At 42.0% G+C, this 26,375-nt stretch overlaps 2 protein-coding genes across 2 annotated transcripts in view; both read left to right on the forward strand.

Annotated features, from left to right (window-relative positions):
• Nucleotides 1-122: 122 nt before the first annotated feature.
• cdc123 (cell division cycle 123 homolog) lies at nt 123-7,768 on the forward strand. The gene is made up of 14 exons (XM_080886107.1): nt 123-158; nt 309-393; nt 637-708; nt 905-968; nt 1,199-1,231; nt 1,568-1,663; nt 2,654-2,760; nt 3,000-3,051; nt 5,352-5,427; nt 5,662-5,784; nt 6,095-6,123; nt 6,222-6,323; nt 6,409-6,546; nt 6,987-7,768. The coding sequence occupies exons 2-14, from the start codon at nt 320-322 to the stop codon at nt 7,044-7,046; spliced, it is 1,026 nt and encodes a 341-aa protein (XP_080742233.1). The 5' UTR covers nt 123-158; nt 309-319; the 3' UTR covers nt 7,047-7,768.
• Nucleotides 7,769-11,128: 3,360 nt separating this feature from the next.
• camk1da (calcium/calmodulin-dependent protein kinase 1Da) overlaps nt 11,129-26,375 on the forward strand; it is a 73,051-nt gene continuing 57,804 nt past the window's right edge. The window contains exon 1 of the mRNA XM_080887087.1: nt 11,129-11,469. Within this exon, the coding sequence (XP_080743213.1) occupies nt 11,369-11,469 (101 nt within the window). The 5' untranslated portion in view covers nt 11,129-11,368. The remainder of the gene's footprint in view (nt 11,470-26,375) is intronic.

Here is a 26,375-nt window from a genome sequence, read left to right on the forward strand (position 1 = left end):
TTACGTTTACAATTGTAGTTTAAGGCATCCACAGTGAGGTCTTCTTTTTAATAAACGATCTCCGTCAGCTCACTGCACGCCTACATGTGCACCATGAAAATGATTCCCTGAGCGAAAACTTATGGCACGGTTTTTAATTGTACCAACAGCTAACTAATGTATTTATTTTCACCGTTTTCTGAGTAAAATTAAAATCATTAAAATCGATTCATAACTGTGAAGATTTTGTGTAATTTCAAGCCAGAATTTTAATGTGTTTCTAAAAGAGATTCGGAAGTTATTTACTGATGGACTCGTTTCCTTTACAGGATATTGCAGCATGAAGAAGGAGCAAGTTGTCAACTGTCAGTTTTCGGTTTGGTATCCGATATTTAAGAAACATACGATTAAAAGGTAAACTGCTAACGTTTGTAGAGCAAGTCCACTGAACGTTTTTATAATTGTTGCTGTAAAATAAAGGGCAGCTAGCCGGCTGCTAACGTTAGCCGACAGACAAAAAGCAGACAGCTGCCCTTTCTGTCTTTGTGAGTGTAAATAGTAAACAGTGCACCCTTCTTCTACTTCTGTGCTTTTATTTCATATATTTTGTTGGTTTCTGTGTATTATACACGTGATGTGGTTCGTCTTGTTTTCCAGTCTGATTCTTCCACTGCCTCAGAATGTAATAGACTATTTACTGGACGATGGGACACTGGTAGTCTCTGGAAGGTATCAGACTACACACACACACACACACACACACACACACACACACACACACACACACACACACACGGTTATGTTTCCTATGTGTTCTGTCGTGGAAATCATGATTTAAACGTAATTGGGCGTTCTGACAGTTGCTCACAGATTACATGCTGTCTCTTCTGATTTTACACTTTTCCTCATTCTCTCTTCCCTCAAGTGACCACAACACACAGCAGACACAAACTAACAACAGCGACTCAGATGCAGAGGAAGACATTCAGGTAAGCTGGAGCCTTTTTTTCAAGATTGGAAGAACGTCACAGAGATCATAAATGGATCGCACGGTCACTATCGCACTGAATATGACCTAAATAAGTGTGAAACAAATTTAAAACCTTAAATGGGACATATTAAGCTTTTACGTCTTTGGTGTCACATATGTGCTGTTACAGTGGTGGATGCTCTTGTGAAGCATGGCCGATCATGTTTCTAACTCTCTCCTCCCTTCTAGTGGTCAGACGATGAAACAACTACAACAGTCACTGTAAGTGTCCTTAATGGGTCCAAGTGCGCCTCATTTATTTGTTATTATATATTTACAGTTAAACCAAAGACAGTCAATTCGGATGATTACGTAAAACCATTTTGCTAAAAAATAGCCAAGTATCAGTTTGTAGTTTACATTACTTCCATGTATATGTTTCTTCATATGTGTGCTGTTATGTTAATGTAGATATAAGCATTTAAGCTAAAGAGGTGAACTCATTCTTCTTTAAATCAGGTTGCATCTATGTAATAAATGTGCATGACCTCACCTTTAAGCTTGTACTATCATTTTGCTTGGTGGGAATAACAGCCTGAAATGTCATGTTTCTGCCAGGCTCCTGAGTTTCCAGAGTTCACCTCTAAAGTGCTGGAGGCCATAAACAGCCTGGGTGGGCGTGTATTCCCTAAACTCAATTGGAGCGCACCACGGGTAAAAACACTGCTTTCCTCTGCTTCAGATTGAAGAGTGTTAGCATGACCAACATCTGTTTGTCACTAAATGCCTCATGAATTATTCATTAAGGATGAGGGCATATAGTTCTGCCAGGTTTTTCTGATGTTAGTGTGACGAAACCATAATAAGTCATGTTTCCCACCTTTGATGTGACCTATAACCTTTACAGTTCAAGTGCAAACCAAATAAATCCAAGTGCAACAAGCTAGTTGCATAAGTGGGCACACCCTTAAGCTAATACTAGTGAAGCACTTTTTGATATAATCAAAACATTCAGTCTATCAGCATGGCAAAACTTGACTTTGCAACATTTTTCCACCATTCCTTGCAAAACCTCTGCAGATCTGTCAGATTGTAAGGCCGTCTCCTTTGCACAATCCTCTTAACTTCTCCCCTCAGATTTTCTGTTTTGATTTGATTTTTCTGTTTGATCTGAAATCCAGCTTTGCCATTCGAATTTACATTTTATTTGAATTTACGTTTAGGCTCTCTGTCATGTCATACTGAAGGTTTTAGGCTAAAAGTGACTGGTATTTGGGAGTGTTCACAATTCCCTTCACCTTGACTAATGCAAAGCAACCTCAAATCATGATTATGCCACCACCATGCTTTACCTTGGTTTTTGCACCAAACATGCCTTTGGAATTGTGTGTGTAGTCTAATCATACTGTAACACATTTTCCCGCATGCTTTTGGGAGACATGATGTATTTTTTGCAAACTGTAACCTGGCTTGGATGTTTTTCTTTCTAAGAAAAGGCTTTTTTATTGCCATCCTACCTCATAGTCGAGACACATGGAGAATCTGGGAGATTGTAACATGTAGGACTCTTGGCAGCCTCATTTTCAAATGATTTATTGTGGTCTCATTTTTTAACAGCACAGCATGTTGTCATTTTAACAGCTGAATGCACACGTTTTATATCCAGTGTAACTTAACGTGTGTGTTTGTTTCCCCTCCCTACAGGATGCGAACTGGATTGCTCTGAACAGCTCCCTGCAGTGTCGCAGCCTCAGTGATATATTTCTGCTCTTCAAAAGTTCCGACTTCATCACGCATGACCTCACGCAGCCGTAAGTCCCGTTGCCTAACAACAACATCACAATCGTAAACAACTGGGCTCGTTTAAAGAAAGAAAAAAGGAAAAACACCTGGTGTGGTGTGCGCAGGCCCATTTGAACTGGCAGTGTTTGCTGGGCTGTAGATTTACTTCTCGCTGCTTCACACTCCATGACAAACATTCAGTGTGGGGAAAGTGAAAAGTAAATTTTTAAGGTTTTTATTATTACTTTTTTGTCATTTCCATGTTCAGATTCCTTCAATGCAGCGACCAGGACTCCCCAGACCCAGTCATCAACTATGAGGTATATACTTTCTTTTTCCCACCATAAAGAAGAATAGTCTCCAAATATGTTTTTGTGTCATTACCCTGAGGCTTAATTTACTCTTGCTTTACACATGTTCACAAAATATAATACAACATAAATCTGGAACAACAAAAAAGTAGATCAGATTAGACTCTCTGGCAGCAACAACCATTCAAAGTCTTTTTAATCACCTTACTTAGTTTGAATATCAACAGGCCACCTTGTCTATGTCTACATGCCTAAATGTATTTCTGTCATGTGATTGGCTGATTAGATCATTCTTTTAATGAGCAGCTGAACAGATGCAAATATTGAAGGTGCTGTTGAGTGTTTAGCTTCTTGTTTAAAAGGACTGATAGAACAAAAAACCCCTCTGGCTTCTGCTGGTTGCCAACCCCGCGTCGTTATGGAAATAACTGAAATTACTCGAGCACTTAAATCAGCTCACAGTGTCTCTCATCGCTGTTAAAAGATTGCCAAAGTATGGCCCGAGGGCCAGTGGCAGCTGTTAGTAGCATATGGTGAGGATGATGGGTGAAACAGTGTAATACTGCTGTCCCACTGTAATACAGAGCTCAGAGCAAGACCAAGAGAGTGTTTCTGTTCAGCTGTAGCTCTTCTATTTGAGCCGTCACAGCAGAGTAAATCCCTCTGACAATAACAAATATAGCTGGAGTCAAGAAATGCCACCTCTCTTTATGATTAAGAAGAATAAAACCTAGAAAAAACTAAAAGTAAAACCCTTTTCTGAGCTGTCACTTTATGAACACAAACTACAAATGTGTCTTTTTAGTCACTCGCTGGCTCCCAAAGTTGGCATTTTCAGAACCCAACAGAAAAATGCAAAGATTAAAATTTAAGACTTATTCAAAAAACTGGAGACAAACGGTTTCACAAAAAACTTCACCATTTACACTCCTCAACATTTTCAGAAAAAGAAATCATGTTTGATTAGTCTCTTTGCATTGTGACAGCACCTGTTATTATAACCCCGAGCTTATTTTGGTTTTGCAGATTATGAGGGAGCGCTGGCTCTGACTAAAAAGCCTGAGGACTTTCCAGACTCATACAGCAGCCACTTCTAAAACATACCCTGATCTCTATGATCTGTTTGACTCCAAATACAACAGTAATTTCTTAAAAACAAACATTGTATTCAGTAACTAGCTGAGACTGAAAACTCACCAGAAAAGCGATGACTGGGTCATAAGTCAAGAGAGGTCATTTTCTTACAGGCTTGTTTTTCGTGACCTGGTGAGTCATCCTGTGTTGGCCATTAGGCTGTTTGCATATGAAATAAGATTAGTTAATAATTGTCAGCCAACCGCTACATCAAAAAACACACACCCACAAACATGAGAGCAACTAGTGGCGACCTTTTCTGACTTCCCCTAATAAGTTTTGACACCTCAGTTTATATCAATAAAGATGGAGTTTGTCAACTATTAGATTGGGTATTAGGTTTTTCCCGAGGGTAGTCCAGATAAGCTATACAGGCAAAGATCACCAGTCACATCCAGTCATTTAGTTCTGGAAGGAGACCTGAAATACAACAGTCATGTGAAGGATTGGTTAAAATCCTGCCAGCCAGCGAAAATACAAAAATGTCAGGGAAGTCGATCCCATGATTTTTCCTGCCATTCAACTAAAACTTAAAAACTTGACTACTACAGGTGTTAGAGGTGGACTGAAGCACGCTGGGGAAAAAGAAAAAAAAAGACATTGCAGCAGAACCGAAATCCTGGAGTCTCCAAGGAAACGGAGATGCTGATTGATTGCTTTACAATCACGGCCACATTTATGAGCCAAGTAAACGCACTTTCAGTGTGTTTGTACAAAGTAACCTGTGTAATGTCATTGCTGTGTACAGTAATATTCACATCCCTTTGTTGTTTATATGCATTGCTCAGTGGAATTGCATGAACATAACAGGACTGGGTAAAAAATACTGTAGTGCAACTAAATAAGATCAAATAAAACAGTTAGAGAGGTTTGATCTGCAAAGGATCCTGCACCTACCATCGTTTCTTCAGTTTTTTCACAAGCCTGTCCAGTCCTGGTTTAAAATGTCAGACTTGCATGTGAGTAAGCTAAGAATAATGGTGTCATCTGAAAACTTCATTACATATTGATTCAGTTGGGAGTAATTTGCATGCAGAGCACTAACACATTCTTTGGCTTTCCTTGTATTATCAACAAATCTGCTGCCGTATTTAAGTATTTCTATTGGCTTACTAGCGCCAGTGTCTCCTCTTTAATGGTTGTCTCACACTCTAACACTTGTCTTCTTTCTTCAGCTGGTACTGAGGAAGTGGAGTGAGCTGATTCCTGGCGGAGAGTTTCGCTGCTTTGTCAAAGAAAACAAACTGATCGGTAAAAACTGTCCCTCCTCTTCTTTTACACGAGTGTTGTCCATAAATATCTGCACTGCGTTTGATCACGTTAGCCACCGAGTGGCTACAAATGGACATAAAGAGAGTACGCTTCATGCATGAGACGGGAATTATTTTTTAAAATTCTCTGTACAGTTATTCAGGAGGCTAATTTAGAACCAATTATAAAATGTAATCTAAAGTGTGCTGACGATGTGTCTGTGCGATCTCCCAGCTATCTCCCCAAGAGACTACACGCAGTATTACCAGCACATCCTGAAGCAGGAGGAGCAGATAAGCCAGGCCATTCAGGACTTCTTCAGCCAGCACATCCAGTACAACTTCCTGGATGAAGACTGTGAGCATCAGCCTGCTTTTATTTTTCCCTGTACATGTAAATTTTAATGCAATATTTTCAGTTTCGTAAGTTCTCCTCAGACAGAAACAGACTTTTTGTGGAGTAATGAAAGTCATTAAATATGTACTGTTAAAAATGGGGTAATTTAGGCAGGACGGAAATGAAAGCGAAGACTGATGACATTTCACTTAATTGTGATTTTAATGTTTAATGTGAGGTGGTAATAAAAGTTTGCTTTTTGAAGTTGTGCGAGACAGTAGTGTGAATGTTAAATGATTACTCATTCAGATGTTTTTTTTCTGCTTTACAGTTGTGTTTGATGTTTACAGAGACAGCCAGGTAACTCGATACTGAATGTTTTTCTTGATAAATCAAAAAAAACCCAACACACACTTTGTGAGCTGCATTTACTGTATGTGTCTTCGTGTGTGTCGCAGGGGAGGGTGTGGCTCATCGACCTGAACCCATTCGGAGAGGTGACTGACTCGCTGCTGTTCACCTGGGGCGAGCTGACGTCTGGAGAGGTTGCAGAGCAGCAGGTCAGTCATTGTATACTGTATGTCCCGTATTGCAACACACTCTGGAGTCTTAATGAATGCTCAGTGTGTCTGTGGACCTGTGCAGGAAGGCCCGGCGTTCCGCTACACCACCAGCGAGGTAACGGTGCAACCCAGCCCCTGTCTGAGCTACAGAATTCCACGGGACTTTGTCGACCTCTCCACAGGAGAGGATGCATACAAACTTATCGACTTCCTCAAGCTGGTAGGTCCTGGAAAGTTGCGTTCATGCATGACGACCTGTTTGTCATGCATGAACACAAACGTTGTTTGCCATTCAGGCGTTGAAACAAAAGACATAGTGAGTGCATTTTCAGCTGCGGCTGCAGCAGAAAAGACTCAACTTCTTGCACCAGCATGTAGCCCAGGTTCTCTAAAGTTTGACCACTGACTGACCACCATTGTACTAGCAGCTGGGACCTTTAGAGAGCATCCCATCAGTAACCACTGGACATGCTGAGCTCATCTGGTGCTGACTCCGTTACTGCGATCTTAATCATATGATGTGGAGAGTTTTTGATTAGCATTACCATAAAAAACGTACAAGAAAAGTACTAATTTCTAATGTTATACTACACTAGTGTAAAATGACAGGTGACTGCAGTGAAGGGTTAAACTCTCCTCTCCTTCTTCTCCTGTTCGCAGAAGAAAAGCCAACAGGAAGAGTCTGAGGAGGAGGAAGAGCAGGAGAACGCGCCACAGTGACATCAGCGTCATCGGCTCTCCATATAAAATCTGCATGAAGTGACTCTTCACCCTCTCTTCTGTTTCAGCACCAGTTCCTTCTACTTTTTTTTTTTTTTTAAATCTCAGAATGGTACGCGGTGTACCCGGGATTTCCTAAATAGCTCCTTCACATTACTCGAATGGAGCATGTTAAATTAGCAGATCGTGTTACCCGTTCCTTAGGGACTCATTTCCTTCGACACTGCCTAGCGCCTTATTGCCGATCTTAATAGAGGCCTCTGCCGTGTCCAGGGGTTGGTTATTTCACTTTTTGTGGGGGCGGGGACTGTGTTACTGTAAAATGATGTATTCATTAACAATGTAAAGAATGTTTGCTTTTATACTTTGAGCCTGTGGAGTAGTCTGTGTATCTGTATCACATCTCAAAACAGTCTCTCTTGGTTTGAAATCAATTTGATACACACACACACAGTGTCAGTTTGTTTCTTTACCTATGGGGCTGACAGACTTCTCTATTTAACACTAAAGCCCTTCATCACTGAGTCACCTTTAATTTTCTTGCCAGAAATCCCAGCTCCTCCATCTTTCCCTGCCAATTTCCTCTGAGCAGTTTTGACACAGTCATTGCTCCCTGCGCTCATTTGGAGTCCTGTTATTTCTTTTTTCTCTCTCCCCTCATCACGCATCAATGTAGACTGTTGCTCCAAAGAACACCATTAAACTTCTTTGTCGTGTATTGACTCGGCTGTCAGTCTGGTGGGTGCTGTAAACCAGCACATTAGAAATTGATTGCACTGTTACGCAACAGCTCTCATTACCCCGAGAGCTAAATGAGCTGCGCACGCACGACACAGGGCAGTACTTTTGTTTCTTTTCCTTTTTTCCCCCTTTTCCTCTTCACTGGATTGATGGAGCAATTATGGGGAGATGAAAGAGTGGGTGTCAGAGGTACAGCTCGCCAGGTAAACCGCTGTGGACGAGCAGCAACAGTGTGCATGACACAAATATTGTGAATACGCCTCACCACTTGTCATCATTATGAAACTGAAACGTGTATGTAAACATCCAGTTTGACCTGCAAATAAGGACGAGCTTGTCTGCTGAAATGTGACAAAGGGTATTTGCTGCTGGGGGGAGGGGGCAAATCACAAAATCTGATCGTGATCATAAAGACTAAAGGGTAAATACAAAGCTTAGCTAATGATGAACTCCAGTCTGTGATTAAAAATATAGATGTACACACACACACACAATCGCACTGAGTCCAGTTCATTAAGTGCATCAAGCTAAAAAAAAATACAGATACGATAGGCCTGCAGTTACACTCTCTGCTCACATTATTAGGTACACTTGTCCAACTGTTTAAAGTATATGTCTATGAGCCAATCATATGGCAGTAATAAGGGCTGATAAGAAGGCAACAATAGCTCAATTAACCACTTGTATGCAAGGTATGCAGAAGAGTGTCTCTGAGTATCCAACACACTGAACCTTGAAGCAGCAGAAGACCACACCAGGTGTCACTCTTGTCAGCTAAGAACAGGAAGCCGAGGCTACAGTTCATACAGGCTAAGTAATACTCGTCAGCAGAAGATTGGAAAATGTTGCCTGGTCTGATGAATCTCTATTTCTGCTGGGTGTGATCGCCTCGGTTGCTACCTTTATTCTGCCGTCAATTTTGATCCTCAGCATCTCTCCTTTCAAGTGGTTGGGCATCATGTGCTTCAGTTAGACTGATGTCCTTTACCAGGGCTGCCTCATCATATCCATGCTGCTCATGCTAAATGCTGTGCAGTAACCTCTGGAGCTCCAGCTTCAGTCATATCTGTGTTCTATTTGTGTTATAGCACTGAGCTGCCACGTGCTTCTCAGTCATTGTGGATGTTTGTTTTCTGCTATTCTATAGTTCCCATGTGTTGCATATATATCCGCTGTCATTGAGTCAGCTGCCAGTTCATTGAGTCCATGTATGCCTTGTTTCAGACATCTTTTCAGTTTGTCGTTGTTCCTCAACAGCTGACTTCCAGGCTAGTATAGTGTTTTGTGGATACTCTTATGGAATGCATTCCCTGACCAGGATTGAAACCCTGACCTATTGTTCCAAAGACAGTAATGTTTAGTACCGCAAAATCCAGCTTCTTTGGTTGGCACCTAAGCAAATGTGTCAACCCCAGCTCCTTAATATGGTAGATCGTGACTGCATTTCAGTATAACATCAGCTGCTAAAGAAATCCTTTCATCCATCCACACATTACATCAAGTCAGATGTCAGGTAGGATGGAAGCTGTACTGAGGGTGGGGGCTGGGAGTGGATCGTTTAATACAAGCCATTTCAGAGTGTGAAATCGTTGGAGGGTTTGACATTAGAGGAAATATGCATATCAGCATCTCAGCCAGGCAAATGATTTCTGTACGTGCGCACATGTCTGCATTTAAAATGTCAGTGTTCAAGCTGCAGGCAGTAAGTGGGCCCCATTCGTCTTCCTTGACCTTCATCTTCTTTTTTAACCATGGCTCTAACACCCACCTCGGATCCTCCCTCCCTTTGCAGCCGGGTAATCATCTTTCACCGGGGGAGGTCAGATTTGCTGACTCAGAGAAAAAGACTAGGATGAGGGGGGAGAAGCGTGGGGGAGAGGAGTTTTCCTCGGATGCTGCTGAGGAAGAGCTGCAGTAGTTTGCAGCCGGAATACTCATGAGCAGCTGAAGCTGCAACACATTGTCCTCCACCCCCCTCTCTCTCTATCGCTCTCTGTCTCCTTATAGTGCAAACATAACCTAGTGTGTGTGCGCGCGTGTATGTGCGCGTGTGTTGTGGGCAGTAACGCGGCCTGAGCTGACCTCAGCCCCTGCAGCTGTCAGAGCCCGGGGATCACCGCTCTTTCCGTCTGCAATCCAGGTGTTATGAGGACCACTGTAACTTAGGTGAGCACGCTGCTGCAGCTGGGCTCCCCGCTGATCCCTGGGCGCCCCGCTGAGCCACATGGACGCCTTTAGGGATCCCACATGGTGATGAATACGTGATAGCTGTTGTCATAATGCTGGCGCATTGCGAATTTGCTGCTCGAAAGAAGTAGCAGGATGCAAGGAACAGCATTCCACCGGCTCCCTTTAATGTCATAACACTCACTGCCAGAGTATGACTTGGACGCAGTTGTTAAATAAACAATCACAATCATAGAAGCAAAGAGGTGGATTTGAACACACTAGATATTTTGTGCACCAGTGGGAACCCCCCTCCTGGTCCCCCGACATGTTGATGGGGGGGGGGGGGGGGGGGGGGGGGGGGGTTCACCAATTAAAGGCGTTTATTAAAGACGTTTATCGAATTGCAGGTGGAGGCAGATTAGCCGCCAAGTTAGAGATGCTTGACAAACGCGATGCCGGAAGTTGTGAGGTTCTGTCTTCAATATAAAACAAATTTTTGGGGGAAAAAAATTGAGTGGTGTGAAATAAATCACTCCAGATAGCGTATATGTGAAACTGTTTGATAAAATATCTATCAAGAGTGAGACGTGATTAACCAGTTTGGTGAAAGTGAAGTATGAGTTTCCATTTTATTTGACTGTAAACCCAGAAAATAGGTTATTTCAATTATTGGTTAATTTCTTATCCAGTGAATGGAAAAAACAAAAACAAAACGTCATTGGATAAGAAAATAAAAAATCTGGAAGAGTGTTTTTTTTAGACTAATTAATTTATTTACTACTTCCCGCCCCCATTGGTGAAAGTCCAAAAAATTAGTCTACTCGATTTATTTTATTGTGTTTTACAGGGGGTTTTTTTTTCACCTTTTTTTTCCTTGTTCATACCATAAGCTAATGAAGTCTGATAGCGTCAGCAAATGATTTCCCCCGTTCTTAGATCCTATGCTTTGAGTTTACTGTTAGCCTAGGGATTCTGGGGCTGATTGAAGACTGTATAATAGCTGTGGCGGTTGCAAGAAAAAATATTATTAATAATATTATTCCAGCTAAATTTTGGCTTGTCAAGTAACATGCTCTTATTTTGAAAGACCGTGGCGGAGGCTCTTTTGTCTTTCGTCCACGTTTACTCAGCCACTATCCAGACGGGAGGAGGAGGCAGGAGGGGAGCGGGTAAAGGGAGAGAGAGTGAGAGAGAGAAAGAGGAGGAGGAAGCGGGGACACGGTAACCTGCAGGAGGACTCACATGGTCCTGCAGCAGCGGATCCCAGACCATCAGGACTCTCAAACCCCTAACACTCTAGCCCACGTCTTCTTCCCCAACACCACCCCTCCTCCTGTAGTCTTATTTTATTTTCGCATCCTTGCTCCCGCAGCCCAGTGTTGGGGTCGGACTTGGGCCGGCAAAGCAGCGCCATGGCTCGGGAGAACGGAGACACCACCGGCAGAGGGGAAACGTGGAAAAAACAAGTCGACGACATTAAGAAGATTTTTGATTTTAAAGAAGTCCTCGGCACGTGAGTACACACGGTTTTTGTCTGAGTTCACCTCGTTGGTCTGAGTGATAGTCCAGTAATATCCATCCGGGCTTGTGTCTGTCTACAAACGGGGCTGCTGGGAGAGTTTACGGTGACCTTACTGCGCTCGGGGGCAGCGTTCAAATGGACTTGAAATGTGCATGAGTGCTGACTCTTGGACCGCTTTCTACATTCTTCTTCTGTGTTGCTATTACTGTAGTCTTCTTGCGGATGCTTGTCGGAGCTCTGTGGTTGCTTAGCGGGGGGCTTTAATCACGTCAGTGGATTTCGTGCTGTGGCATCGCTGTGTAATAAAGCACCGAGTACTATGTACTAATGACTTTATAGCAGCTGAATATTCCGCTTACACAAGATGTTCAGCTGTTTCAGTTTGTTAGGGATTACTTTTAGCTAGCGTGATAACTGTTTACACCAAATATTGAGAACTTTTAGCTAGCTTCACAATTCACAAATGTTATCTTTTCAGTCGTTTATATACCCACTTCGGCCTCTCGTCGTTAGTTCTGCCTGTCGACATATATTTTTAATCAGTGACATTACACACATAAATGATTGTAGTGGTTTTAAATCAGGGCTTTGTGGTATCAGCACATCAAGTGTAGTATTTTCGTAATGTTTTGAAAGAGGCTTGCAGGGCTTTTGAGAGCTTTTTGAGTAGCTGTAATCAATGTTGTTGCGCTCATCTTTGGCATCACATTGTCAGATTCCCATGGAAATGACTGTACACGTATTTCATTTATTCCATAACAAAACATGCAGAGACTTGAGGATTGTGTTAGAGCTGACAAAATCATTTGTAAAAAGGGTGTTTTTTATGCTATGGGTGGCTTTTTACTGGTATGGCATGGGTGCACTTGTCATTTTAGAGGTAGCGATGCATTTAAATATTATTAATATTGGCTGATGTTGGCCCTGTCTGTTGATTTATCTGCTAAATACCTATACAGTCATCAGCCACTTTCTTAAGTACACATCTCTAATAATGAACGGGTAGAACCCCTGCTTCGCCTTCAGAACTACCTTAATTCTTAGTGGCAGAGATTCAACAAGGTGTTGGAAACATTCCTTACAGAATTTTGTCCATATTGACTTGACAGCATCAGACAGTAGCTCCAGTTTTGTTGACTTGCGCATTCATGATGTGAATTTCCTTGTTCAACCACATCCCAGTGGTGCTCTGTTGGGTTGAGGTCTGGTAACTGTTCTGATATCTGATATACCTGTATTAGTACTGTTCCTGCTGTTCATCATAATTAGCGTTGGTCCAGGTTCAACACTGCGGTCATGTTTTTTTCCTGCGTAGACATCAGTAGACAACCTTTAGCAACATCCAGGAACAGGATCCAGGAACAACACCAATATGGGGATGTCAGATACACCTGATGAGTCATGTTCAAGAAACCAGTTTGAGAGGATTTGTGCTTTATGACATGGCACATTACCCACTAGTAGATTGGTTCAATGTGATCATAAAGGGGTGGACATGGTCAACGGCAATAAACAATGCTCACTTCCTACTGAGGTTCCCAAGAAAATATCCCCTACACCATTACACCACCGCCAGCAGGCTGAACTGTTGATAGACTCATCAGAGCAGGCCATGTTTTCCATACTCGTGTCAACCAGTCTTGGTGAGCCTGTGTGAACTGTAGCCTGACTTTCCCGTTCCTAGTTGTCAGGACAGGTACTTGGCAGGGTCTTTGTGTTGTGCATTGAGAGATGCTTATTTGAGTTACCGTTGTCTTCCTATCAGCTCAAAGCAGCCTGGACATTGTCCTCTAACCTCAGGCATCAACCAGGGATTTCCATCCTGAGAACGCCCGCTCACCACATCTTTTTTCTCTTTTTCAGTCCATTCTCTGTAAACCTTAGAGTGCATTGTGTGGGAAAATCCCAGAAAATCAGCAGTTTCTGGAATACTCAAGACTAGCCCGTCTGGTTTGGCAGTAAGTGGTGGCTACTCGCCTTACTAAGGCACTTTATGTTGGTTTTTCCTTGAATTTTGTGCATACAGATGTCTCTGATTTCCCTGCAAAGTAAGTACAGTAGTTATTGCTGTTGAATGGATTTACATTCGTTTAGTGACTCCTTCTGTATTCTTGTTTGTTTTCCTGGTGGCTTTTCTGTTGTATGGGATGTTTACATAGGGGCTTCTACAGTGACTTAGGATTGCTGCGTTGTTAAAGGTGACCTTAAGCTGTAGCCGTGAAGGGGATTTTCTTGTGGATGACAGCGAGGCTTTAACAGACTGCAGGAATTTCATTCCCCTGGCAGCTGCAGCAACAGCAGTATCACCAATGCACTCGCAAGCTTTTTTCTACTTCAAATTAGACTCCTTCACACTTCCTCTCCTTGCTCCCTCTCCTCCTCATTTAAACAGCAACAGAAACACAGGTCCACGCCTCCCAAATCTCTTGACAGCCAGTCCCTGCGAGCATCTGTCTGCCCTCTCTGGTTTCCTGCTGCGAGCAGTGAGCTGCGCCTGTTTGGACGGCAGCCTGGAGGGAGACAAACAGGGCGGACACAGATTGGGATTAACAGCAGACAGATTAGAAGAACTTCCCCTGAATAGGAAGGAAGTTCCGTCACATTGTGTAATGATGCTAGACCGCTAGCTTGTCTGGTCTGCTTCTGCGCCACAACAGCCACAAATTTTGGACCCGACATTAAACACAGAGACAGGCACACACAGAAACGCACAAGCTCAGGATGCAGGCTGGTACAGGATTCAGTGATCCGAGTCGGCCATGTTGCAGCCACACATTAACCAGGGCTGCTGCTGACGGATCTTTGAACCTGATGCATCAGCAGAAAGGGGATACAAATGTGTCTGTGTGTGTGGGATGAGGGAGTAATTTGTTAGGAGAGAAGGAAGAAGAAGAGGAAGATGAGAGGTGACTGGATGTGAAACAGATCCGTTTTGAGTGATGAAGCTGGAAGATCAGGGAAGAAAGCAGCAGACTGGAACAGCTCACAAAAAAATTCCTGTATTCCTGAGTGTGTTTGCTCATTGAGTTTCCAGGGTAACTTTTTTCTTCGGTACCAGCACTGTGTTCGGGTGTAGCAGCACGTTTATTTATTTAGTTATTTTTTGAGGAGGGCAGTTGAAAAAGGACTAGTCAGACTGTTGCTGCAGTGTTGAATGTGCTCTGCGTCAGCGTTTTGGAGCTGCATCTGCACCGACAGGATTTGATGTCACAGACCTGACACCGTCTCCTCATGCTGGATCATCCTTGATTCTTTTTGGGATAGTGTGTTTGTGTGCACTTAAACACCTCTTCTGTTCTGGGCCTTAATACCAATGTGTGACATATATTTGTGTCCCCTAACACTGGATAAACCTCAGAAGGATTAGCTTACGCTGGCAGCTGTGTGTGCGTTCGTGTTTATGTGTGTGTTTGGAGTCATGTACATAAAGCTCTCCTTGGTGTCTTATTACCCTCTCCTGGTGTGCATGCTCTGTGCATCCCTGTCGCTCTCTGCTCAATAATTCAGCACTAACAGCAGTGTGTTCTTTGTGTGTACACGTGTGTGAGAGCCTCAGGTAGGCTGCAGCTCTCAGCAGGAGGGATGATGATGAAGACGAACGGGACAACTTTAAGCATCCGGGGTCTGTGGTCATATCCAGAGTTCCAAATATAATCTTCCCCACCCTGCGCCCTGAACCGTTTTTCCATTTCATAAATAAATGCGATAATGACACAATTGAGAGCGACAAATGCGAACTGAGGAGGAAACGCTAAGGCTTGCAAACCAACAAACAGGAAAACTAGCTGTGATTTTATTGCTATATCGATTTAGTGCTTTGATATCATTAATATAAATGTTAGTGTAGGGATGGCTAGTGAGCCAGAAGTACCTGAGGTTGGTGATATGCATAAACTGTAGGTTCCAGATCTGAAAAGTAAGGCTACATGCAGGTTAAAGTGCCTTAAACCAGTCTTCTTTTTTATGGTTTGCAGGGTACTACTCCAATGGTTTCAAAAGTACCTCTAGTTCTATATAAGTCTATGGGAAGACATCATTAGGCCCCCATTCTTCTTCTTTTGCTCCCTTTAGGGGTCACTGGGACTCACCTTATCTCTTACCTCAGAAGAGACTCACCATGCAATTCCGGATCTCTCCAGCACCTCAACTGGCTCCCTCCTCCCTTGGAGGAGGAGTCTGTCCTAGTCCTCCTTCTGTCCTCCCAGAAGGAGGACTAGGACAGACCCAGGATATGTTTAGAGATTCCACCTCTCATCTGGCTTGGAAGCACCTAGGTGTCCTGCTGCCAGAGGCAAAGGAGATGGCTGGGAAGAGAGAGGTCTTCTTTGATTAGACATCTATCCACACAACCCAGACGTACATGAATAAATGGAGGAGATTAGAAGTGAATGATTTACTAAGTTGAGTTTTCAGTGATGCATCTGGACAGATCGATGCAGAGAGCCAGACAACCATTCACGCTCACATTCACACCTAAGGTCAATTTAGAATCCCTGTTTAACCCAACTCCACTAACTGCATGTCTTTGGACTGTGGGAGGAAGCTGGAGTACCTGAAGAGAACAGGACGTGTTTGCGTGCAAACTTGCTGTGAGTCAACAGCGCTTACCACCACATCACTGTGCCTTAGGCATACTCACAAACCAAAACAATAAAACAACCAGTGATTAACTTGGCCAAAAAGCCAATATATTCATCCAATCCTCCAGCATTTGTAAGGCAGTCAAATCTGAATACTGCTGCCCTCAACAACAGCATGTGCTTACCTGTGATGCTACTCTGCTACATGTGCTGCAGAGTGCAATCTACAAACACTGAAGCTGCTCTGACTTAGAGACTGTGACAGCATCATCCGTGAGCATTTTTCAGTAATGTGTTCAGTTAAAAAAGAAAAGTTCATATCTGCACATGTTGAACAACAAATACATGAAGATAGTCTAACAATACATTTTGTTGAGGTCTGCAAAAGTGTCACTGAGTACAGTGTATGCCAAACCTTTCATTAGCGCTGTGCTTTGTGTGTGTGTAAAACAGAGACTGAAAGTGAAGTGGTGGCCGTGATGGTGATGCATTGTGGGAACTTGACTGTCCCATCTAGGGCACGCTGCCCTTAATTGATGCTCTACTTCCCTGCGGTTGGCACCGTTCTCTACACTGTTTCTGGGACTTCACAGTCCACCCTCCCTTCATCTCTCCAACCTTTGAGATCTCTCTATAGCTCCTCTTTATGTCTGCAGCTCTACTTTGCTTATCTCGATTGTGTAGCTTTGCTGTGCCAACATACACGATGTCGATTTGAAAGTTTCTTTTCTTCTTGTTATAAATAGCAGCTTAAAAATAGAACAAAAGATGATTGTTTGCTATGTGACAACTTCATTAGTGGACTGCAAGCCCACGCTTTTAAAAGTGCGTGTATGCAAACATGCTTTTGTGTGTGTTTGTGTGTATGTGTGTGGGGGGTGTAGGTAGGTAACTTTGTACATATGTACGTGCACGTTGATTTTTTTTTTTTCACAATCAGTTTGAGGCTTGAAAACTCACAGTGTGTCACCAGGCTTATCTGTGCATCTGTTCCATTTTCTTTATTTCTGCCGTTGAGTCATTTTCTCAGGCTGGTAAACTGTGATTGGTTGTTAGTTGTTTATAATCCTGTAGTGTTTTGTTTAGTGTTTTGTTTAGTGTTTTGTTTAGTTTTTTGTTATATGGGATCCATGTGTTTTGCAGACCAGACCCAGCTGTGCGTCTGTTAGGGTTGCAGAGATGCTCAGACCTCCTTCTCCCTGGACACGATTTGTCCAGGTGTACCGGAGGGACATCAATATAGATAGTAGAGCAGGGCGATATGACCAAAAGTATTTATCAAGATATACATTTGAATATTTGCGATAACGATATAACTGACGATATAATTGACACTAGACAAAATACTTTACTACTCCACAACTTTATTAGTGCAAAAAACCCCATCAATGTATTTTCATTTAAACAAGCAGCTGTTTTTTATGGGCATTAAAGTTATATAAATATTTAACAGTGCAAATGCAAATTCCTCGCTGACAGTTTAACCAAAAGGCATTTCCAGTGGAAACTGGCCGACATATCCTCAGCATAACCATGTATAATCTCCACAAAACTTAAAAAGAGGTTATACACACACAATACGGTAATGTTATGTTGAAGCACAGTACGTATCACTCCGCGAAGCTCCTGCCTATGATAGCCGTAATGCTCCAACAATCCATCAAGCGGTGCGGCTTCGTAGCTTAGCAAAGTCGTACTAAAACATCTGACAGATTTTCGAGTGCCGTGCACATAAAATTGTTTCGAGGTCAGTAAACACAACCAGAATTCACACGGGTTTATAAGGGGCGCTGTCGATTTTCAGAAAAATCAAAGGATTGATTTTAAGTGTGCTGTATTTTCCAAAAAACACGGTAATAACGACGGCCCGCTAGCATGCTCTACCAAAAATAGTGCTTTGTTGTGTATCTGACGGACGAAAGCCAAACCAGTTCCACACCACTAAAGTTGCAGCATTTTTACAAACCAATTCTGGTTCATCCGTTTCATTTAACGATCCACTTTCGCTCTTCTCTTCGTTTTACCCATATTCTATCGCGATTTCATTTTCCTATCGTTGCCCAAAATTACACCGGTATTACCGTGAACGGTATGATATAGCCCAGCCCTAGTTGGGGGGGTGATAAATACATTTTACAGGGTTTATTTATCGGATAAAATACGTTAAATGTCACTGTTATTATTGGCCGGCCCGGAAACAGCGGGGGTGTCCAAATTCAGAGGCTGCTTCCACCTGAGGACCCAGCCTTCGTCGTCTAAAGAAAGACAGGTAGTACGTCGCAGGCTCCGTCAGTGGAGTGAAACTCTGCCGTCTGCTCCTTGCTATCTAAAATATAACCGGGCACTGATGTAAACTCTCTTTTTGTTTGACGTTTATTCAGCTGTGATAAAACCCCAGAGGAACCCTCCAGAGGGATTAATAAAGTTTAATTTAATCTAATCTAATAACTTTAATCTCAGCCAAACTGATTTAGTCACAAACAAATAAAACACTGAAAAAGCCAAACAATAACATTTTTAAGTTATCAAAGTGACTTATATATCACGTTTAACCCGAGTAGTGAAAGACCGCGGGGGTTTGAAGACGATGTGTTGGTCGGCTCAGATATTTGAAGTTTACACAGCTACATTCTCACCTGAAAATATGTTAAAAGTTTTTTGCGACCCAGAAAGAGAAATAAGAGTAATATTAAAACTAAGTAGCTGCCGACATCTGTGATATGGTTTTTCAATTTTGTTGTCCGGGTGGAAAATCTGGAAAAATTCGGGAGAATTGTGGCTCCGGGAGATTTTCGGGAGGAGCACTGAAATTCTATATTCTCCCGGAAAAATCGGGAGGGTTGGCATGTATGGTTGTGGCAACATCACTAACCTTGTCAAACACCTCAGAGTAAATCATATCACAGAATATGACGAGCGTATGTTGAGGTGAACTGAAGAGGAGGAGAGGGACAGGTGCTGCTAGGGCGAGACAGACGTCTCTCACAGAGTCCTTTAGTCCTGCAGGCAGGCAAGGTGTTCAAATAGCGCACAACTTCAGTTTTTTTATTTCTATATGATGAACCCTGCATTATTAAGTTGAAAATGTCTGATAAACAGTTTATTTTGAAAAGTCTCAACAGGATCTTGAGCTTTATTGTGAAAGGTTTATGTGGAACATAAACAAGCGGACATGCGATGGTGTTACCATCGTTGTTGCTAACCATAACACATAAAAACAGGCGCTTGTCCGTCCGTAGTGTGGTTATATTAAATATAAGAGAAAGAGGGAACTTTAAGAAATTAATATAACCACTACAGTGACATCAAAACGATGAAAAAATATTGCTGTAAACAGTTTATTTTGCAACACCACGAAACAAACGATAGCGTAAAATGAAACGATAGACGTTTTTATATCGTCATCCGATATATATCGTTATATCGAACAGCCCTAACCCTGAATATTACTTGGTATCAGATCGGAAAGGAAATCAGTGCACATCACTAGCACTCATGCGATTGTTTGGCCCCCTTGGCCCCAGGTGTTGTGCTAGACAGTGATCGTGATTACCGTCCGCGGGAGCACGCGTAGCTGCTTAAAGCTGTAGCGTCCAGATTATTTACGTAGTCAGCTACTTCCGTGCAACTGATATAAGATGCGGTAAGCTGAACACAGCTTCAACCATCTGTTTGTTGAAAAATAGTAACGGACCGCATTTTCTTGTTAGTAACTGTAACTGTACTAACTTGTAACGTCGTTATTCTCATCACTGTTTAGCACCCCCATTATTTTAGCCCGAATGCAACTTTTTATTCATTTACTTATTTGAAATGGTTGTTGCTCAGATGGGAACACTTCGGAAAGCTGCCACTTCTCTGGCTTCCTCCTCAGGTCTCAGACACAATTATTTAAGTTTCTCTAGTCGCACTTTCTCCGCCTTAGCAATGCAAGCTTTGCTCTCTGCTTCACGTCCAGGTAAGTGTGTTTCCTTATACAGATAAAAGTCTGATTCACTAAAATATCAGTCAATCAATTTATTTATAAGCACATTTAAAAACAACACAGGTTGACCAAAGTGCTGTATATAGTAAAAAGGTAAAAAGTAGAGCAAACGCACACAAAGAACAAAACAAAAACGGAGTCACAATTAAAAGCTAGTTAGTAAAGATGTGTTTTCAGACGGGTTTTAAAGATGTCGAGTGTTGGAGAGATCCTAATTTGAAGAGGTTCCAAAGTTTGGGCACAGCAATCGCAAAGGCTCGGTCTCCTCTGTGTTTCAGTCTGCTTCTAGGAACAATTAGAAGCAACTCATCAGCTGACCTGGGAGTTCTAATTGGAGTATTTTTATTGAAATTTCAGAGTGGTCTGACAGAGCTAATCCGTTTAGAGACTTAAAAACAAGCGATAAAATCTTAAAATCAATTCTATAACATACTGGAAGCCAGTGTAAACAAGCCCAGACTGGGGAAATATGGTCGTGTTTACGAGTGCCTGTCAAGAGTCAGGCTGCAGCATTCTGAACTAGCTGAAGACGAGAGAGCAGAGCCTGGTCTAAAGACTATTACAGTAGTCAAGCCTGGATGAAATGAATGCATGAATCACTTTGTTGAAGTCAGCAGATGACAAAATGTTTTTAATTCTTGCAAAGGCCCTGAGCTGGAAGAAGCTGGCTTTTATAATTGAATTTATTTGTTTCTCAAATGAAAAACTGCAATTTTCCAGAAGGCCAAGTCACCCCTAAAAGAAAAACGAGGGTCAGAAGGTCCAAACAGTACAATCTCAGTTTTTTGAACATTGAAAAAATGTAATGCAAACCATGATTTAATGTCATCGAGGCAGTCAAGCAAAATTTTTAGGGAATCCATAGAATTCTTTTTAAGTGTAAAAGTAGATTTGAGAATTATTGGCATAACAGTGACATGAGATTCCATATTTTCTGAAAATATATCCTAATAGGAGCATGTAAAGGGAAAGAAGTAGTGAACCAAGGATAGATCCTTGAGGGACCCCACATGTAAGGGGGGGTGGATGCGGGTGAAGATAAACTTCTGTCAGTGCAGTTCCTTCATAGCCACACAGCTCTCCAGTCCTGACAAGATAATCCCATGATCCACTCAGATCTAAAAGCACTAAAGTGGCAGAGTCAGCAATTAATAAAAGATCATTAAAAACCTTTAAGAGCAGGTTAAGAACCTTTCCACGCACATATTTGTAAACGTGGCCGAACATACTCGAGTGATGTTTAATGATGTTCCGAGAGGCCAACGGAAAACAGTAACACTGCTCATGCTGCTGCAAGTCTACCGACCCCCAGCACTCCTTGTCCTCTTTGATCACGACAACAAGGGTGCTGGGGGTCATCCCCAACTGCTAATCTCATCACAACAAGCATTTGTGCCCCAGCAGGCTGTATCCCTGATTTCCCTCTCGAACAGCAGATGTTGTTGTCAGAACTCTTTAGGATTGCGCAACAGGTCTGAAACCAAATCCCCCAGTCAGGAAAAACAAAGCGAAAGATTACCGTCCAGTTCTCGACGCCACCTGCGTTAATTTTGTCCGACTGTCATCTCCGTACATCTCATGTTGGATATCATGCAGAGGGAAGGGTTTTGTTTTTTTCTTGTTGAAGAAAGTGTATTCAGTGCAGCATATTTGAGGGCTGCCATTTAATTAATATAATATTAATTAACATTTAATTAATTAATTAATTAATTAATAAGTAATGGGGAAACATGATTTTGTTTTCCATAAGTGGGAAAAATGGAGTCACAGTAAAATATAAAAAAAAGTTTCTGCTGCGTAACGCCAAGCCTCAAATTTATCTGACATTTTATTTTTTAATGTACGACAAATGGTAGTGCGTGCCGTAAATGAGAGAGTAATAGAGTGAAGAAATGAAAGGTTACAATAAAGAATGGTTTTTAATGTCAAAGCAAAGCAAAAACATGTATTACAGCACAGAAATTGGCTGTTCCTACAAATCCTCTGATGTTCCTACATGAACTTCCCCGCACTGTTCATCTATTTGAATAGGTGGCTGTATTTAGACATGAGCAGCAAGACACCAGTGTGCACACAGCTGTTCACCAGAGCAGTGTCACAACAGCACAGGGACAACAGGCTTTCAAGCTCGGGGCCATTATAAGCTGGATGCGGTTGCTGGGAGGCTTGAAATAGAGCGCTGATCCGATAATGGACTAAAGTTTATGATCATTAATACTCAGAGGTCTGAAACACGTGTCAATCTGTGCAGACAGATAGGTGTCCCCCCTCAACACCCATGCAAACGTGCATACACACACATGGACACACCAGCAGTTTTGCCTCAAATGCATTTAGTGATGAGGAGTCTCGACAGCTGGCGAGCGGAAAAGCTACAAGGCTGTAGCTCAAATTTAGCAGCGCCGAGATGTCAAACTGATATCAGCTATTCAGTGCTAATTCCTGTGGAAATGCTCAACTCATTCATAACAAACCAGAACAAACACCGGCAACATTTAGGTCAGTAATGACAGGATTCTCAAGTGCTGTGTACAAATCAACAACAAAACTGTTAACGGGACTTTAAATCCAGCGTTTTAGGCTGGGAACCCTCACAGTGACACCACCATGTTAACGCCAGGTTAATTGCTGGGATCCGGCAGAACTATTTAAAAATATATATATTAAAAATAAATAAATTGTAAAAATGAATCTTTCTTTCAACCCAGATTTCCTTTTGTTCTCCAGTGAGCTCCTTTGGAAGCTTTTTAAACTCAAATCTGATTTATTCATGGGGGTGGCTCAGCAGTGCAGTGTTAGCACTGTCGCCTCACAGCAAGAAGGTGGGCCAGATGGGACTTTTCTGTTTGGAGTTTACAGGTCTCCCCGAGCCTTTGTTGGCTCTCTTCAAATAATCTGCCTTTCTCCCACAAGGCAACTTCTACCTGTGATAGTTAGGATGGGAACTCGTTTTACAATTTATAGATATAAATTAGTTAGAGTTAGTTATATTCCATTTATAATAAAATAGTCTATAATCATAGCATCTTCAATGAGCCTCTTATATAATGGAGACGAAGACAAAGGGAGTTCTCAAACATTTTATTTAATAATGGAAAAGGGCAAGTCTTTTCTTGATTGTAAAGACCAAGGAAAGGGTGGTTGGTTTTAAGAGGAAACCATCATCCCAGCCCACCATGACATCATGACTATGAAAGGCGGAAGAGGAAGTAGTTCCTTTGAATGTAGACAATCCGAATGTTATAGTTTCTTTCCACTGTGTTCCTGTTAATGATAAACCACAAATTTACTCTAAATTACTAAAATATCGATATTTTAATGTGAGAATCGATTCTAGAACATAAATGATTGGTATCGGAGGAATTGATATTTCAGAATCGATCCGCACATCACAAGATGAGTGCTGCTGTTTGACTGAGGAAGAATAAAGTAGTCGTGGTAAGCCAATCACATGACCACTTAAAGAGAAAGCAACAAGGTGACATATACCAGTTTATAAATTGTGTTGATAGGCCACGTAAAACCATGATAAACAATATATACGCGGCGTTTTTTCCTCAACAGTTTCGTCACGTTTACTATCTAAGGACAGCGCAGCGACCCCCCCCCCCCCCACACACACACACACAAAAAAGGGGGGGGGGGGGGGGTTGACGGATTAGGAGTGACGGCAAGAGAGAGAGAGAGAGAGAGTTTTGAGATGTGAGAGATTTGTGACGTTTAGCGTGTTTGGAGTGTGTAGTTAGTGTGTAGTGTTGTGGATAATTTTGTGTTGTGTGTCAGAACAATGAGGCGACTGCTGTCTCCAGGTAGAAACAGGAGTGATACACCTGCTGCTGTCAGACCTGCAGGTATCAGGCTGTGATGTTCTCCTTTATAGTGGACAGAAATTATTTTTTTTGGAGTGGCACAAATAATTTGTGTGGCATCTTATCTTATCTTATCAACTACAATAAAAATCAAACCTAAAATTTTGAAGAAAAAAAAACAAAACTAAATGAAATGATTTTGTAAACTTGGAAAACTAACTAAAATAAAGGAAAAAATACATAAGAGATATCCGTAGTTATAGTTTATGTTAGTTTGGTAAGTTCTTGTTACAGCTTGCTTGATGAGGCATTGATGGACGTGTTTATTATGACTCGGGATGTCTGCAAGACTGTGAGTCACTGCTGTCAACAAGTTCTGTGTTTTTATTGTAACACCTGTACTAATTTCTTAAATCTTGCCTCTGACACATTTGACACAATTTTAAGTCCAGACTCCAGATTGTCCAGCCCAGTTGGGATAATGCCACAAAAGACAAAATAATGTAAGGAATACAGGAATATGTTTAAATTAAATGGCCAACAACTTTACACTGGATGGATAGTCATTAATTTATTTCATATAAATATTTGTATTCATTCAGAACCTCAAGATTAAGCAGTAACACCTTAATATCAAAGAGGAAAAATACGCAAATATCTAATATTATATGTGTAAGACATGCTGTATATGTAACATTTAGGTACATGTTAGACTGAGGTGCAGTAATTAGTCCTCTTGGGTACATTCATGTTTGTACCTGTAGGGGCCGCTGTTTCTGAGAATGTTGCTCTGGTGGTCAAATGAGAAAGATGTGTTGAATCTTAGCAGTGGCAACGAGGCTTTTAGCAAAATAATGGACTAAACATGTAATGAACAAGAATATTTTCAGCAGCTAGTTAAATAAAAACAATGTCCTTGCAGAATTGTTTCATGCTGGAGGAAATTAGACCTTCTGACCTCAGCATGTCTTTAAAACCCTTGCAGCCTGCTAGCTAAGAAGCCTACACCATGTATGAGTCAGACTGAACTAGTCTCAAAGACCTGACAGTGAAACGAAATGCCATCATTCTGATTTGAAATGCTTCTGTGATTCACTCTGTCACTGAAACACAGCAGATGCAGTTTCCTGGATAAGTCAAAATGAAGTGCCTGTCAGTAAATGTCATGCTTTGTGCTGTTTTCTCTGTTGTAGTTTCACTTCAGGCTTCCATACCTGGCCTGTGTTTCCTGTTAGTGCCACTCAGAGGTAGCTGCCGCTTCTATAGAGCTGCCAAGCGGTCCCAGTTGGCAAACCATACTATTAATTAGCTTAAGACTCACACTGTTCCGTAGTACACGCCTGGGCTTCAGTTCAATGCTTAATTCATTTTCATCTTCTCCCATAATTCCTTGCATTGCCACAGAAGCACGTGATGGCCGAATGCAGCGAACGCCGTAGCTTTCTGTCCAGTTCCCATCACACAAAGCTGCGTGGTGCTTTTTTGAGTTGGATATCCACTAAGTAGATCACAGAGGGCCACTGAAGACTTTTATTCTTATGAAAGTGTTCCAAGCCATCCATTTTCTTAACCCCTTTTCCAGGTTAGGATTGAACCTATCCCAGATGACACTTCAGTAGTAGACGCTGATGTCTGTTATACCCACTGCTCTGACCAGGGTGGCAGCCTCTACCTGAACAGAAATCAAGTCAGAAAGCAACTTAGCATATTTCCCCTGAAGGCTTTATTGCTTCCATTAGAGCCAGGAAAAAAAAAATGAAATGCTAGAGCGGAGGAGGAGGAGGGGAAGGAAGAAGAGATAAGAAATGAGGAATTGTAATGAAAAGCAATGAGGGAGGGGAATCGAAGCAAGTAGAAGCCTAAGGGGGTGGCCTCAGGGGCTCTGAGCGTTGTCCTCTTTCATTACCAAAGAATAAGTAAGCTGGAGGTGATTTTTTTTCCCTGTCACCCTTTCACTCCTTCCACCATCTGCCAGTACTAGGAACAGAGCTTTTGATTTGAAAGTACAGCACTTGTCTTCCTGTTTTATTTTGTACAGCGATTCAGATCGGCCTTCCAGTCCAGCTCAGTGGCTCATTATGCAGAACACAGAGTAGAAGCTAATGGAATCTTCACATTCACGATTGCCATCACAGTCTTAATTAATTAATGGTAAACTGCAGCGGCGTTAAAGGTTCGTCCCAGAAGCACCTGACAGGATGCAGTGCTTCGAATGCATAATAAAATGATCAATCAGGCTGTGTGCGCCAGTGCCTTTGTCCTCTACACAAACATAAAGATCTGTGCTTTCCCTTATCTCTGGTCTGCTGCTGTGGTAGCACTGAGCAGGAGAATAGATTGCCCTGCTAGGATTGATCTTTTTAGGGCAGGAGGAGGGAAACTCCAAAAGAGGTCTGTTCCATTCAGTTCAGTGATGCACTCATGCGTAGTAATGTGTTGGGTTTTTTTCCGACCCTGGAAATCACTAGAGGATACCTTTGAATCATATTAGCAGACGGCTATTGAAATCTTGTCTCTGGAATC

Source organism: Rhamphochromis sp. 'chilingali' (assembly GCF_963969265.1).
Source record: "Rhamphochromis sp. 'chilingali' genome assembly, chromosome: 7".
NCBI classification, from domain to species: domain Eukaryota; kingdom Metazoa; phylum Chordata; class Actinopteri; order Cichliformes; family Cichlidae; genus Rhamphochromis; species Rhamphochromis sp. 'chilingali'.

Excerpts from the sequence above, each read along its gene's own strand:
- cdc123 (XM_080886107.1), top strand. The coding sequence starts at position 320 with ATGAAGAAGGAGCAAGTTGTCAACTGTCAGTTTTCGGTTTGGTATCCG. Across the intron at positions 709-904 it reads ACACTGGTAGTCTCTGGAAG|TGACCACAACACACAGCAGA; the intron begins GTATCAGACTAC and ends TCTTCCCTCAAG. Across the intron at positions 6,124-6,221 it reads ATGTTTACAGAGACAGCCAG|GGGAGGGTGTGGCTCATCGA; the intron begins GTAACTCGATAC and ends TGTGTGTCGCAG.